We start from the raw sequence: 17,500 nt of genomic DNA, 5'->3' as shown, positions 1-17,500 counted from the left end.
ATGTGGAAATCTGGCTCGGAAATACTGTGGAACTGTTGGAGGGTTGTGTGCAATCTGCAAGAGTACTGATTGTGTGTGTGTGTGTGTGTGTGTGTGTGTGTGTGTGTTTGTTTGTATGTGCGTTTGTGTGTGGGTGCGTGTTGATGTGTGCGCGTGTGTGTATGTGTGTGTATGTGCAAACATGTGTGTATGCATGCATGTGTGTGTCTTAGATGCTCAGAGATGGGGGAGTTTAGAATGCCGGCTGGTTGGTTACAGAGGATAGTTGGACGAGCTGGTGCTCAATGTAACTCACTTGTTGTAGTGTTTTCTGAAAACGGGAATCCGTTTTCAGAAAACCGTCAGAACCGTCAGAACGCACCCCTCAAAACACACATCATCGCTCATCTGTCACATCATCGATCATCTTCCTACTACTTTGCCAACAGCACACACAATATGGAGGTAGAATACGGGGCAATGGAAGACGGAGGATTATGCTTGCAGGTAGCACTGAGAACAGGGCATGCAGTACCTAACTTTGCCACTAGAGGGCTCTAGTGCACGTAGAATGATCTCCTGCGGCCAGCAACGGTAGGCATGAGGCGCACAGAGCAAGACCATATCATTTTTTGGGTGAATATTCCCATGAGGGCTTGCTACACTGACTTTGACCAAACAAGGTTTCGCCCTAAACTTAACTAACCTTAATTTATTTTGTTTTTACTTAACCTTTATTTAACCAGGTAAGACTCATTGAGATTAAAATATATTTTTCAAGAGCCATCCTGGCCAGGAAAGCAGCATAAAACCGGATGACAAACATAAACTTAGGGTAAGAACAGGGTGATAGAGAGACAACACACAAAAGCACAATAGTCACTCAGCATGAACCAAAAAATCGGTTTGAAATTTATTTGAACTATTCATCGTTTGAAACATGCACACTGCCTAGAAGTAACTGTTCGGTTTTCAACCATCTCCAACCTAATGAGCCTAAACTTGAACCCTTTAGTTCATCTGAACCATCCTGCATCAAACTATTAAACATTTCAACCACTTTATGGCGGTAACCACCCAAAACAAGACCTCATGGAAGCACCCAGCAGTGTGGAGCAGACCAGAGCCTTGGTCTGTTTGACCTCCCTGGCCACAGAGATGGAGAGAAGGATCCGCCAAGTAGCTGACTACACAGAGATGGATGGAGGTTTGAATAGCACAGAGGGAGGGCGCAGTATGTGTCAGGCGTTCTGAATGTGCTAGAATGGGACTTATACGACTTTAAGATGGTTCAGCCAAAACATATTTTTTACAATGGCAGAAGGGGTCTGGTCTTTCACGCCAGCTCCTCAATTGCATAACATTGATATTGTCCTGCGGGTATAGCTTTAAAATTAATAACCTTGTTTTTGCCAATCTGCTGCTCCTGGTTTAAGCTCAGAGACCAACCGACCGGTTGACCTCAGGGAGAGGTTGCGGCTGATATTTGCCATCATGCCTTGAACCCAGGTGAACCCTTGGTAGGCCATCATCCTGCCCTCAACACAATCACGCCAGGAGTCATTACAAGCCAGGGAGAGGGTGGAGAGATCACCCTCAAATCAGAACCAGATGTACGGCAGGCACCTCCTGATGTCCCCCCCCCCCCCCCCCCCCCCACGACACACACACTTTAAAACAAATACCCCTCCTTGACACTATGTCCACAACCTCAACTACATACTTAAATGACACACACTCAGTACAGTTTTGTAATTAATTAAAAGTTAATTAAACAATACCATTGTAATATTGAAAACAGATCTTCCTGAATCTGAGGTGGCACTGGAAATGGAAGGGTTTTAAAACTCACTGTGTGTGTGTTTCCGGTGTGTGTGTGTGTGTGTGTGTGCGTGCGAGCGTGCGTGCGTGCGTGCGGTGCATGTGCCTGTGTGTCTGTGTACGTGTATGGAAATGCTTTTGATGCAAGCACAGTGCCCTTGACGTGAAACCTGTGGGGTTGGTTCAGTAACAGCAACCTGACTCTCTACTCCAGAGTCCCAGGCCAGACCTCCGCCCAGCAGCCTCTCTCTTTCAGCTGACACGTTGGGGCTGCCGCACACACTGCCCCAGCAGCGGATGACAGTAAAAGTCACTGTTATCAGACACACACACACACACACACACAGGCGTCCACACAGACACACACACATACACACATAACCCCTCCCACCATCCTTTCCGCTCCCTCCTCCATTGCCTTTCATTCTCTCCTGCCATCACCATCAACCCCCCCCCCCCCTACTATCACCACCACCACCAGTGCCCCTGCTGCCGCCACCATCCCCCTGCAGCTGGTAAATATTTTTATATTGCGTTGCATTAGCAAGCTTTATCCTGGAGGGTCAGACGGGGCAAATGGCGCCGGAGAGCTCCCTACGCTGTAAACAACAGGGGAACAAGGACTCAGAGCTCCCTGCTCCGTAAACAACTGAGAGACCAGGACTTTGAGAGCTCCCTGCTCCGTAAACAACTGAGAGAGCAGGACTCAGAGAGCTCCCTGCTCCTTAACAACAGGGACCAGGACTCAGAGAGCTCCCTGCTTCATAAACAACGGAGAGACCAGGACTCAGAGAGCTCTCTGCTCTGTAAACAACAGGGACCAGGACTCTGAGAGCTCCCTGCTCTGTTAACAACAGGGACCAGGACTCAGAGAGAGAGACTAGGACAATGACAGCTTAGGGGCAGAGCACAGTGAACTCACACCGCAAGGAGGGCCGCAAGGAGGGCCGCAAGGATGGCCGCAAGGAGGGCCGCAAGGAGGGCCGCAAGGAGGGCTGCAAGGAGGGCCGCAAGGAGCGAAGAAGGCGTTTGGAGCATGGGTCTTGTTTTGGGGTGCTCAGGATGCAAATTTAATTTGACAATGATGTTCACTTCGTGTACTCAATTTCATAAAACGTATTTATGTACACTCACAACCAGACACATGCATCGCACACCCGTACATTGCATGTACATTGCAACATAAACACTGTGTTTTTGTGTGTGTGTGTGTGTGTGTGTGTGTGTGTGTGTGTGTGTGTGTGTGTGTGTGTGTGTGTGTGTGTGTGTCTGTACCTCTGCACTCTTCTCTGGGACGTCCAGTCCCACCATGTGGTCCAGCAGGAGTTGCTGAAGGAGCTGAACCTGAGCCACACTGAGGTAGAAGTCCAGGCTACCGCTCACGTTCACCTCCAGGGAGTGACCACAGACCACCGCCTCCTGGGGGAGGGAGGGAGGGAGTGAGTGAGTGAGGGAGGGAGAGACAGAGAGAGAGAGAGAGAGAGAGAGAGAGAGAGAGAGAGAGAGAGAGAGAGAGAGAGAGTGAGTGAGGAGGGGCATGAACACAAACATGCGATCAGACAATCATTTTTCTCTGTTATTTAATTCTTTATTTTCTTCTCCCCTCCCTTGTCATCTTATTTCATTTTCTACGACCAACAGGTTTCACACCCACTGCTGCAGGAACACACAAGCCTGGATGTGTGTGTTCATATAGACCTTGTAAGTAACCAGCAAATTACCATATATATGGCAGTGGCATTATGCTTACCACATATCCAGTGGCGATATATAAATAATTGTATTTTTATTATTGTATTATTACCCCTATTTTTTGCTTGTGATAAACCGTAATTGTGACACACATGTAAAACAATATTACTTACATTATTATTATTGTATTATAATTTGATAGGTCTAATGATGCCCAAAATGCTATAATTATATATAATTGTACACATGTTTATATAGATAGATGGCTACTGATATTAAATAAGTGCCCCTCAGAGTGTTCTAAGAATGTCTCACATTCCATGAGCATGACCTTACAAGCTTAACAAAACAGGCAAGCATCCCCAGACAGGGACCCACTGCAGCAGAGCAATAAGAGTGCATCCATGTGCTGAGATTCTTTTAACGTCTGTTGGGTAGTGTGAATGTGGTGATCTTATTCCAGTTCCCACTGTGGTCCGAATACTACCATCAACCCTCCTCCTCCCTGTTTTGCTGTTACTGGCTCTGAATACACACATCTCACAATTTACAACGGACTGTATGTGTATTGAGTGTGTGTGTGTGTGTGTCTGTGTGTTTCCGTGCATGAAAGTGTGTGTTTGAGTGTGTGCCTCTGTCTGTGCAAGTGAGTGTGTGTTTGTGTGTGCATGTGTGCGTATTGAGTGTGTGTGTGTGTGTGTGTCTGTTTCTGTGCATGAAAGTGTGTTTGAGTATGTGTCTGTGCAAGTGTGTGTGTGTGTGTGTGTGTGTGTGTGTGTGTGTGTGTGTGTGTGTGTGTGTGCGTGCGTGCGTGCGTGCGTGCGTGCGTGCCTGCGTGCGTGCGTGCCTGCGTGCGTGCGTGCGTGCGTCTGTGTATGCAAGGTTGTGCGGATGTCAGTGGGCGGACTATGGATTAGCTGTTAGCCATTGTCATGGGGCGCGTTAGCCTGGATGGATGAGGCATCAAAGAGGCAGGAAGTCTGTGCGAGCTGTGCCAGAAAACATCAGCTGTACAAGCAGAGGGCTTTCAACTCAGTGGGTCAGAAGCCTCCATTACATGGTGGACAGATCCCTGGTCCGGCCTAATGAGGGAAGTCACTGGATGCTGAGACACAAATAACACAGACCGGCCATGTCGGATCCGTCCGACCCCTCATAAAAATTCATGTGTATTTTTAGGATGAAAGAAAATACTCATAAATGAAGGGACTGGGGAAGGAAACGGTTCAAATCAGGGTCAATGTTGGGGTTGAAAATAAACCCACGACATGCCGGTGCAATAAATGGGAAAAAATATTATTTATCATATATGTGAAAAACACTGATTTCTTGCCTTTTTCAAATTGAGCTCAGACGTTTTATTTGTAGGTTTGTATTTTCAAGATGAATCCATTGAATATGACAATTGATTCTAGAGCAACATATTAATATGCCAGTGAACTAGTGAACTAGGCAGACTGACAGGCAGTCCTGCCCAAAGGGAGGCAGGGGGGAAGACAGAAAGACAAGACATACTGACCTCGGCAGGACCACTGTCCAGGGAGACGGGCCTGCTGAAGATGATGGCCGGAGCCGCGGTCACTCGCACCGAGAAGTCTGTCAGGATGGGGGTGAGGATGGCTCGCCTCTCCTGGTGTCTCTTGATGCTGGGGGGGAGAACACACACACACACACACACACACACTGTGACGACTCTTCACAATAAGGGTGCTAGGAGAATCCCTGCGATTCCTTTCAGTCTCTAAGGTGATCATCGAAAATGATTGATGTATTATCATTTCACAACTCCTCAATTTCCATGACCCGTGGTGTTTCCAAAGCTCGTCTCACAAGCAGTAAGAAAACAAACAAACATAAGGGACTGCTTTTTCACTTAAATACCACCAACTAATAACTTGCTACGGATTCGAGCTGAAACATTTTCCGCAGAACCGTCCCATCTGCGTCCGCATGCAGGACAAGTCAGCACAACCCTGGTGGATTCCCACAAAACCTTCACAACACAACTATTGTTATGGTAAATCTGACAAGCAGACACACAATTTCAAGCCAGCCCTGGGCCCGCTCAAATTCAAACCAGTAGTGTAACAAGTCCAAATAACAAACTTCAACATGGATTTTCACTCACAGTACCGCATAGAGTGAAATGTTTCCATTCCTGGACCTTGGTACATTTCTGCTCCAACACATTTAGGTCTGGAAGCTTGCAGTGTGTCTGCACTGAGAGGGAGTGAGATGGTATTTGACAAGCCTCGATTAGGAACACCCCTTAATTGCATACACAAGCCGAAAGCGGCGACCTTCTCACATCAACTCTCTCCATTTCACTAATGTTCATTCCCACAATCAAGTCATATTTGTGGGAACATTTGTTAGCGGCAAAGCAAATATACACGTGGGCTTTATAAGGTGGTGTTAATTGCCACATCTGCTGCTATTAAAACAATCAAGCGACAGGGCTTCCAATATTTACAGTTGGCCGGGATTAGAAAAGACTAGGTTTCTAGGTGGCCTGGAGTACAGTATTTAACACAGAACCAATATCATATTCGCTTCTGCTACGCAAACGTGCATTACCGCTGCCCTCGAGGGATTATTCCCCGACACATTTCACTTGTGAGAGAGCGTTTTGAGGGAAACGCTGCTGTAAAATGAACTGGTACGGGCAAATTGGTGTTGGCTAATCTCCTCTCAGACGGAGTGAAACACTGAGTGTCCCGTTGCAGGGGACAGGTGCTATCATTCACCAGCCAGGCAGGGAGGCCCACGGCTCCGCTTACCCCGATACGGGGGGCCTATGCCTGGGCCGGGTGGCCAGCAAGGAGCCCCTCGGTTAGTTTTTCAATTGTATTTCTAATTGTGTGTGTGTGTGTGTGTGTGTGTGTGTGCGCATGCACCAGCGCGCGTGAATGTGTGTATGTAGGTGTGTACATTTATGTTTATGTGCATTTGTGCTTGTGTGTGTGTGAGTCATACATCCGTCTCTGTGTGCATGACACCAAGAGTAACCCCCCCCCCCGCCATTCTTTAACCACTCCAGCAGGAGCACATTCTCTGAATAGGTGTATAGTAGACAACAAAGGAGCGAGAGAAGCAGTTTGAAACAGCTAATCTTTCATAGTCAGCAGCACAGTGGCCAGCACATGGTCGGGGAACTAGAGGGAGAGAGAGAGTGGGAGAGAGAGAGAGATAGCGGGAGAGAGCAAGAGAGATGATTGAGAGAGAGCACAAGCAAGAGAGAGGGAGGGCAAGAGGAAGAGTGACAGAGAGAGAGCGAGAACAAGAGCGACAAGCGAGAGAGATCTAGAGTGCATGGGGTGGTGTAGGACGAGGCGAGGAGACCTGCCCTGGTGTGCAGCGGGAGGGAAAAGGATGGGGTGGGATCACGGCTCCCTGACACCGGCTCCTTTCTAGCCTGGAAGCAGCCGCTGTGATGAGGACAGATCCTGTCAGCGGACCTGGGAGCAGGAATTTCCTCGCCAAAACCTCAGGAAGCCCGCCCAGAACTGCTGCCGGATCCACAACTACTGCAATTCAACCCTCACCCTTCCCCATTCCAACACCACCCTCCCCCCAACCTCTCTTCCAGTCGCTTGCGAGCATGATCACTCACAAGCGTGAACAGTGAACTTCATAAACGGCTTGCGTCTGGCCAACGGAGAACCACCGAGGACAGAGAAGCGTGGATTTGACCGTCCCACAACCCCCTCTGTGTGTTGGACTGTGTAAGATCAGGTGGCAGTGGCTCAGGAGGTAGAGCGGGTTGACTGGCGACCGGAAGGTTGCTAGTTTGATCCCAGGCTTCTCCAAGCGTGTCGAGGTGTCCCTGAGCAAGACACCTAACCCTAACTGCTGCCGACGGGCTGGCTGTTGCCTTGTATGGTTGATACCCCAGTCGCCATGTGAATGTGTGTATGAATGGGTGAATGGTACGTGATAATTGCAAAGCGCTTTGAGTGGCCACTGGTTAGTAAAGCACTATTTAATTGGAGTCCATTTACCATTTCCCTGAACAGACAGAATATGATTCTGTTTGTTGGATGCTTAAGGTCAGCTGGGTCTGAGTTCAAAGGTAGGTAGGGCAGCAGCAAGAATATCCATGCCATTCCGAAACATACACATATTCTGTCTAGTGCTGACAAACACATTGAGTCCATTTGGTGGTGAAGAATGAATGAATGAAAGAACCAGCCATTCTGAGTGCAGATGAATGGGTTCTCTGACCCTGGGAATTATGTTTCACATAATGGGCAGAAAACATAATAAAAACACCAAAACCTAAAAAAAAACCTGCAGCCGTAAAGGCTTTTGGTCTAGAACAGCAGGTCAATCCAGTAGGAATCCATCATAGAGCCAACAGACAAATACAAATCCAGACACAACCATATCTGGAGATAGTCAAGTATGCTCCAAATACCGTTTTACATCTTAAAGAAGTGAGCCAATAGTCTCACTTCATTGACCTTTCAGAAACAGGCCCTGGAAGCCTGGAAATACAGTGAGTAGAAGGGAGCGAGAGAGAGAGAGAGAGAGAGAGAGAGAGAGAGAGAGAGAGAGAGAGAGAGAGAGAATAAATTGTTAAAGAAAAAATATCAAGAAAGACAGGCGAACAGAACAACAAAAGAAAGAAAATATAGACAGAGATAGCCAGGGAGGAAAAAGGGAGCCATGTCTGTCTGACTGACATAAACCAGGGGGAAGGGGAACATAATATGGGAACCCCAGGCCCAGGTTGCTTCAGCAGACACCCTGAAGCATACTGGAGCATACTGCAAGAAACCAGAGCAGGTCCTAGTCTGCTACCAAGAGGCTTTGTTGTACTGCAGAACCAAGAGAGGTAAACAAGGGGTAGAGAGGAGGGCGTTATCCAATAGCAACAACAAAAACAGAGAGGCTTCATAGACCAAAAGCCCAAAGCCATCAAGGTAAGGGCCAATGAGAATGGGCGGAGCGGGGAGCCCTAGTGAGCGATGTGGAGACCGTATGGGAGCAGGATCTCCAGTTTAATGAGGCCTGAATGCTTGTAATAATAACGGGTGTTAAAGCAGGACTGAAGGACCTCCAGAGACTCCTCCAGAAGCAGGAGCAGGGCTCCACAGACTGATCCCACTGTGGAGAGAAGGTCTCTCTGTGAGGCAGCCATGACCTCACCACAAGGCCAGGGTGGATTCCATTTGTTTTGTGCATGGATGTGTGTGAATGTGACATGTACTTTCTACAGCCCCGAGTGTTTGGTCTCGATCGCTCCGAGTGCTGGTCTTCCACGGGCTTCTTTCTAACCTCCATGAATACGGGGAGCCGATGTGGACCACTAGCCTGTGATTGTGTGAGTGTTGGGCCTGATCCTCTCCAAACATGAGAAGAAGCTAGGCAGCGGGGCCAAACGGCCCGTTACACTCCTGCTTGTTTTAGCTCCCGGCGCTATAAAAAAAATGACAGGGTTGGTAATTACGACCGTGTATGTCGAGGAGGCTTCATGAGAACGAGAGAGAAGAACTCGCCGCTGCCACTGCTCCTACAGCGGACAAGCTCCGCTCCATATGGGAAACGCGTTCAATGACACAGGTAACGATTCTGCAGAGCCTGCCGTGTTACAACTTGACAAAAGAAACCAAGTGTTATACTATGCCCTATGGGTTGTCATGGCGCCTGGTCCTTACCTGCTGGCCATGTTCCACTCCAGCGCGGGGTTCTGGGAGTTCCTCTCCGTCTCGGCGGCCGCCCCGCCCTTGGTGCCTTCCTTCTCCGGCTTCAGCTGCTCCCACTGGGCCGTGCCGATGTTGATGGACTGGAGGTCCAGCTGGTACTGGCGGTCCTCCACCTCTGAGCCCGGGTCTCGCAGGATACCCAGGTTCAACGCCAGCCTGCCGGGTGGGAGGAGGGGGGGGGGGAGGAGGGGGGGAGAAGGGAAGGTTGGGGTTAGGCGGTGTGGGAACATGTTGTTTTTAACCGTTACTCTCGTCACTAGAACACACACACCAGAGCTCACAAAGACAAAGAAGGGGTGATCACACACGAACGATGATCAAGTAAACGAAGCCAGAACAATCATTTCAATTATCTTAGACGGGAATGTCATATCCAAGGCCAAATCCAGTGGAAGTTGATTCATTTGAAGTAGCGTCATTTGGTGACATAAGGGAAGGCGTGTTGCTGTAAATAAACTTCTCCCAATGGAAAGAAAACGGTTTCCATTCGCTTGGTGGCAATGGCTGGTGTGTGTCTGTGTGTCTATGTGCGTGCAAGAGTCCGTGCTTGGCAGATCAACTGGGGGATGGCCGGGGGGGAAACCGATTCCCCAGCCACATCGTACATGCAGTTAACAATGCCTTTAAAACATGTCCAATAATAATAACGACGACCCGGCTGTATAAAACCCGATACGTGTTCTTGATTTGAGCAGAGGCGCTGGGTCAAGACTACCCTTGTTAGAGCCTGTTACCGAGCCCTGTACTGCGGTCCCAACAGTAGACCAGGAAGTCAGTTAGAGGGAACCAGGGGAGCGTCGCTGGCAGCCGGCCTCCGTCATTTCAGCTTCCTTTCCGGTCTCAGGCCGGTTTGATGCCTGATCATGGTTGCTGTGCGCATGTTATCCAGAACGGGGTGTAGGGCTACATTAACCCCCCAGGGATACACTCACGTATCCAGAGCGCTCACAAATAACCCAAGGGGCCTAGTGGAGAGAGATCCTTGAGACTGGCCTAATTGAGAGCATGCCAGCTTATCATTAGGAGCCGACATTGTTTGAACCTCTGGCCGGACGGCGCGTAGGTCCGGAGGCCCGGGGGAAACTCGGGGGCCCCCGTGCAGGGCGTGCAGGTCCGTAACGCGGTGGAAGAGATTGGAGAGATACGTCCGCAGCCCCCGCAGGCGCGTTCCTCTGCAGTCACAGCGCTACGGCGAAGCGAACAAAACGCTGGCCCCGTTCATGCCAAGAAACAATGATGTCATCTATTTTGCCTCGAGAGACATGAACCTGACGAAATCTGCGCACAAAAAAAAAAAAAGGGAGTAATCAAAATCCGACATCTGCATATGACATCAGGGGCCTTCGCTTCATTATGATATGTTTATTTGTGCTAGTGAATTCAAATGAGAGCTTAAACGGCATAAATAAAGGCTTAAAATGGCTACAGATGTACTGACAGCATGAGTGGTTTTATTTGTTTCGGCAACGTCAATGGCAATTTTCACAGAGCGATCTCGCGCGCTTCAGCTACACTGGGAAGGCCTCAACCAGAGCCTGATGTTATGACAATGAGCGCAAACTACCAAAACAACGGCAATGGGAGATCTGAGGTGCATAACTGAGCTGAGCCGGCTTTGTTGACATACAAACAAGTGAAACAGATCCTTAATCAAAATTTGGAACCGCATTTATCAACAGAACACGATCCCACGTCAAACGGCCGACCCTGTAACGTTTGGGTGGGATGTGTCAGTCATTAGGGCCTCTTGTAACACTACCTCCATCACTGTTTCTTTTTCGCATTAAACAAACCGCAGTTACCTCATGCACTTTTCCCGAATTATCTCTTAACCTCAGCTTATTTAGGGGGACGCGCTCAGTCATAATCAACATGGCGGGGGGGGGGGGGGGGGGGGGGGGGGGGGGGGGCACGGGCTAAAGTCGCTGGGTGGCTGCATGTTGAGGATTGGGATGGGGGGGAGCTCCAGTGACATAAATAACTACGATAAACATTTGTCTTGGTCATGCAGCCAGTGGAAACTGCTGTGATTTAATATCAAAAGACATACTTCAGCCAATCGCAGGAAACAGGGGGAGCTTCATTTCTCACAAATGAGGAATTTTGGACGTTCCCCTTGGGGTGAATAATAATTGGAGCCAGATTCTTTTGTACATGTGGGGCAGGCGAAGAAGGGGGAAGAAAAAAAAGGAAAAATGCTGTTGGTTTGGAGATTCTGGATTGGTCGTGTAAGGACCACACCGCTCAGGCCAAGGGGAACCGGGAGAGAAGGCCTGGGCCCGGCTGCTCCACCGAATCGGATAACAGTACACAGAACCGGGCAGGGGGAGAACCCCCCCTCTGCTATGTCTCAGGTGCCATTCTCAGGCGCCTGCTGTGGCCTTATGGGAAATATGGTGGAAGAACAAGGGGGGGGGGGGGGAGAGAGAGAATTTGTTCTCTCAAACATGAGTTGTTAGTTTCGTCCTTGTTCCTTAGCCAAGTCTTTTTTTTAATTGCAGGGAAAGACCACAAAAACAGTATTTTTACGAGCAAATTCTACAATTTATGTGTAAAAAAATGTATCAAACGGTCCAGCCGTAAGAAAATCCTGTTTCATGGTATTCATGGCTATTATTTCAAAACGCATTCTGAATTCTCCTCCTCACAAAGTTGAAACTCAGTCAGAGTTGTGAAAAACCACCGGGACAATCTTTGCATACTCTCTATCGACTCTCAAAGCGTTAATCTAATTTAAAACTTGGAGTTGGAGGACGCAGAACAAAATAATATTGAAATTGCCAAGGGGGTGGTTGTCTGCAGAATGTAGGAGCTGGAAGGAGAGCTGTTAGGGGATGCTATATCATGGGAGAAAACTACATTTCTAATTCGGTCAAACAATATAAAGACCTATATACAATGGGACGATTACGAATTCTCATCTCAGCCTAGTACTTCTTTGGTGTTTGCATGCATGGGACATGTTCATATGCATATTGAATTATTATTACTATTAAGTATTGATCAATTGGAAATATAAACAGTTAAAAAAATCAATGAACCATCATCTTCTTGGACACATTGTCTATATAAATATACACCAGACGCACGCACACGCACATACAAACACACACACACATGTGCAGAGTGGATATTAAAGGCCTGTTGCACAGAAGGAAAGAATAAATAACTAAGCGTGCTTGCAGAAAGTTAAAAAGGGGGATTTTTCGAAGGCTTTAATTTCCACACAGAGCTTTTCAAGGTTAACTGTGGTTCAAGGTCATAAAACGAACCGCAGCGGGATCCGGAGCGGAGCTAAGGGGCTGGGAGAGCTGCTGCGTTCAGCCCCCTCGAGGTGCTTCTGTGGGGCAGGGAGCATTATCGTGGCCCCTGGCTCTAGGGGGTCTCTCTCTCTCTCTCTCTCTCTCTCTCTCTCTCTCTCTCTCTCTCTCTCTCTCTCTCTCTCTCTCTCTCTCTCTCTCTCTCTCTCTCTCTCTCTCTCTCTCTCTCTCTCTCTCTCTCTCTCTCTCTCTCTCTCTCTCTCTCTCTCAGCCTCCCGCTGCCCCCCCTCTGGGCCACAGGGGCAGGAAGCACCGGGGCAATACCAGGCCTGCGGCTTCTGGATCTCGTCACTCTGAAATCCGCAACCTGAACCCGCAACCTCGGACCCCTGTTTTTCACTCCGTTTCCCCAACAATCACATGCAATACACGTCTGCTTACATGCTCCACAGCGACACACGTGTTGGTGGAAATGTGTGTGTGTGTGTGTGTTTAGGTGTGTGTGTGTGTGTTTGTATATGTGTGTGTGTGTGTGTATATACGTGAGCCAGGGCTCTCTGTTTCTGCTCTTCTGTTGGAACATATATACTAGTAGTAGAAGTTTCATTGCAACCTCAGGTATTCTGTAGGTAGGCTCTGTATTTCGCGGGAGTGCTGCGCTCTCTGCTCCAAGCGGGGCCCAACTACTGTATATTTAAATGGCAGGAACACAAACCCGGTTTTTATGTATCAACTAAAGCTGAAATAGTAAAAAATAAAGGGCAAAGTGGACACCAGCTCCCCTACTGGGGTCCCGTACCCACACTGTGAACTATGCAAAATGTAATATTCTACTGAGGTTGGAGGAGCATTTTTCTCCCCGAATTAGCACCCCACAGCTCCATTTGTGTTTTGGAGACCATCAGCCCTGATGGATTTAATCATTCCCAGGAGGCCTGTGTGCATGCGTCCGTATGTGCGGGCGTGTGTGTGTGTGCGGGGGGGATTCGTACAGATTATGATTCATGAAAAGGGCAATTACTTAGTAAGTTAAGCGGCCCTACTGACGGTGGTGCAGCCCGGATTGCCAAAAAAACCCAGCAACTTCTGAGGGGTGGATTTATGACCCCAGTCAAGTCCAATTGCTCCTAATTTGCATCTTCCAATTATAGCAATTAGGGCTTGGAATTAGAATGCTGAGCAGCCCTCCGTGCGTGAGGAGGGAAATGATGTCGTGGAACATGGCAGATCAGCAAAAAAAAAAAAAAGGTTAAGTCACTCAAGAGATTTTTTCTTTTCAGGCAGCTGCTACTAAAATGAGTTCTGATGATGGAAGCATTTCAACACAAGCCGCAAGTGAATCAGGCAAAACTGCAAAAAAAGCCACAACAAATTTCTATATTTATGACACAAAGGGGAACGGGGAGTACAGTTGTAAAAGTAAAGTAGCGTTGCATTTCGGTGCGGTCCCCACTATGTTTATGGAGAGCGTGCAGCGGGCCCGGGCAGTCACCCACGGCCACGGGGGTTAAGGTGTACATTACAAAGCAAGCAAAGCAAAACAATAAATACATCTACAACTACTGCCATCCCTTCCTGCTGCTGCCAACAGATGCAGACCTCGCTTGCTTGTTTAAGGTATTCAAAAAATGAGCGTTGTGGCTCGACCGACTGGACGTTTCCGAACGTATCGAACAGGCCAGGATGGAACGGGGGAACAACGACCCCTGGACGCACATGTCAAAGCGGCCGGCCCTCTGCCTCCATTCCATACCACCCAACCGGAGGACAGCAGCGCGAGAAGCAGTGGTGCCGGTGAAGAAAGGGGCCCACTGTTTACAGTGACGCGGTGTATATACTAAAAGTCAGTGTTTGCACTTAGATTTCAACATCTTAATTGCAGGAGTCATTTATCTCTCCCCTGCAGTTTACATGTCAAGGGAAGCTACGCTGTTATAAACACCGCCGGTGCGATTCGGCCGTCGGCAACGTAGAGGAAGCTGGCTAACGTGTGTGCCTGCCTGCGTGCGTGCATGCGTGCGTGTGTGCGCTATCGACAGAAGACGTCAGTCGTGCCTGGTTGCAGTTGATGGGCTCATCCTGCTGGGGCCTGCAACAGCGATGCTGGCATCGCGTCTTCCTGTTTGTAAAGCTGCCATCGCACACATCGAGAAGATGATGGATGGAGTTTATTTTAATTGGTTTGATTGTGTTTTCAGGATTTTTTCATTCAGATTCCAATTCAAACCCCATGATACTTTATCTCCACCTCACATGATGTCAGCATAGACAACAAACCAAGAATCCCAAATAACTATCCTGAATTACTAAATACATTGAATTGCATATTGATTAAGCATTCCATTGTGCAAAATGGCCATGTGTTGCACTGCAAAGTTCAAAGAAATCAAACACCAAGGTATAAATAAACTCTAATTCTAACCATTAAGTGCAATATGTTCCTGAACTTTGACCAGCAGTTGATGGGATGTATTTCAGCTCAATACTTGTTTGTATGTCATTTACACAAACAACTACAACCAAATCCCTGAAGAAACACCACTCGCACAGAACTGTATTTGTTTGGCTTGGACTAAACATACCCTAAAACATCACTACCATGGAAACACACACACACACACACAAAAAAAAATCCTATCTGACTGCTGTTTGCAGGTAGCTCTAAACACAGAGCATTCCTGGCTAATGGGGACAGTAATTCATCGTTTGAAAAGACACCGACGTGGAGCTGGTTCCCCTGGACCTGGAGGTCCATCTGCTGTGGATCCAGCAGGACATGTGACTTGGATTCCCCACCAAGCTAGATGGACCCACCCACCCACACAAACAAACACACACACACACACACACACACACACACACACACACACACACAGCAGTACTGTGTGTTTGTGTTTTTGTGTGTGTGTGTTGCAGTTACACACATATGTATGTGCGTATGTAGGTGTGTGTGTGTGTGTGTTTGTGTGTAACAGCACTTAACAATGCTACACTCTTTCTCCTCTGAACCGAGTGGGCCGGCGCTTGTGAAATCACTTCCTCTGTTAGCACTAACATGTTGGACATGCTTCCTCCCTGCCCTAAGAGGCAACATAGAGCTGCTTTTATAAAACATGTCAGCTGGGTGTTTTAGGAGCCCGTCTCTGATGCCGAGGTGCTAAGGGAATGCTTGGTTCACTTCCTCCGACCTTGATTCAAACCAGATCCATGTCCCAACTCGGGTGATTCTGCAATGATGTAATGCCTGTGCCATTTTAATTTGAGCAGCCTTATCTTTAATTAATCGCTAAACACATGCATGGAAGAGATTATTCATAACTGGCTGCAGTTGGGAATGTGGCAGGGATGGCCAGCTCTGATCTGGCCTTCATATACAATCCCTCCCATCACACTAAAGTACAACAGACACATGCCTCAATGCTACTTTAACACTAATTAAAGGAAAATAATCGTTCTTTTCTCTCACAAGAAGAGCGTAGATCAAAAAGCTTTCGGCCGTTCTCTGGCTTACGCACAAGGCCTTCTCAATGGTCCGGCTGAAAACATCACAAGCTGGGCTACAAAATAATAATAAAAAACACATCACTTTTTTGTTGTACAGCTGATGCAGTTTAAAGTGGATTGACGCATGTTATCAGGGAAAACAGTAATTGCACAGCTGTGCTTCACATGTTGCTGGGCATAAAAGTAAAAGTATGACTTTCACGTTGGAGGTTCTCGAAATGGGTTTAGCGAAATCTGGAGCACCTAGTGTTCATAGTGCACAGGCACACACATGCCGCCCACCGGTTCTGATATGAGTTGGATCGGGATGAGCACATCATATACTGTACCTCATACTGATTTACTAAAAAAAACAGTACTTCAGTACTTGCTCCGGCATGGAGGGTGTTTTATAGCACTGTAAAATTAGACTTGCTTTTATGGATCCAACAGAACAGCATGAGCCACTACTGTTTTTTCCACTTGAAATTGATTAAGCGCTTCAGTGTTGCCAAGCTGGTTTGTATTAGTACACACACATGCATGCGCGCACACACAGGGGCGCGCAGACGCATTTGTGTGCATTTCTGAAGATGCTCATTTTTATCTGTGAAAATGAGGGTGCTTGGCAGTGGACTTTGAAGTTGATTACAATTTGTTTACAGCAATTATTGAATTCTGACAAATGTTTAAAGCAGACAGATTACATATCAAGGCCGCAGCCATCTTGGGATAGAGCACGGAAATTTTCCTAAACAAAGTCAGGGAAATGATGGCCATATTTGATTAGCTTAACGTGGGCTACAGATTTAGAAGACAGGCTGAACAAACATGTAACCAGATAGCTAAAACAGTAGGGTCTCTCTCCCCTTGACGTTCGTCTTGACCTTATACAACATTTTGTTCTAATTTAGAATTTGCTTCCAACAAACAAAAGGCACAGAGAGAAATGCAATACACAGGCCTGCTGCTGGAAGCTCCCACATAATGGAATTAAAAAGGCATGTCCGAATCACAAGTCTTTCAACGAGGGGGGGGGGGTGGTTTGGGTGGATAACAGAGCCACTTGGACGACCCAAAGCCACCAGAGACATCGGGACTAGTGGGACCCGTTCTCATGAGATAGTGCCCAAATACTCTTTCGGCAAAGTGGTAACATAATCAAATAATTACAATAACCCGGCGCAAGCATGCTTCCTCCGTCGGCTAATTCTTCCTCCTCGCCGAACGACCGTGTTTATAATACAGAGTTTCAGCTCCGTTCAACCCGCCCGGTGTATTTACACTGAACGACATGTCTATATGGGGCCGTTCCTCCTATTTCCATCTTTATTTACAGAGGAATTCAAACAGAAGGAGTGAAGGCCTATCGCGCCGTATTAAACCTAGAGCGGCATGGTTCTGGACGGTCGGGGTGGAGGTGGAGGGAGTAGGCAAAGAAAGATGAGAAAGAAGGAAGGAAAAAGGTTCAAATAAATAACATTGAAGCATTGAAATGATGAGAGTGCAAGTAGAACCGGGATCTGCGGAGGGACAGTTGACAAATGCGTCACTAAA

At 47.7% G+C, this 17,500-nt stretch overlaps 1 protein-coding gene across 1 annotated transcript in view; it reads right to left on the bottom strand.

The window, feature by feature from the left end:
* vps13b (vacuolar protein sorting 13 homolog B) overlaps window positions 1-17,500 on the bottom strand; it is a 322,396-nt gene that overhangs the window by 111,422 nt on the left and 193,474 nt on the right. Inside the window, 3 exon segments of the mRNA XM_084471728.1 lie at window positions 3,076-3,219; window positions 5,012-5,138; window positions 9,153-9,356. Of these exon segments, the coding sequence (XP_084327854.1) occupies window positions 3,076-3,219; window positions 5,012-5,138; window positions 9,153-9,356 (475 nt within the window).

Source organism: Micromesistius poutassou (genome assembly GCF_964030765.1).
Source record: "Micromesistius poutassou genome assembly, chromosome: 8".
In the NCBI taxonomy this organism is placed as follows: Eukaryota; Metazoa; Chordata; class Actinopteri; order Gadiformes; family Gadidae; genus Micromesistius; species Micromesistius poutassou.
Note: the sequence above shows the minus strand (reverse complement) of the source record. Positions and strands in the feature narration are given on the sequence as shown.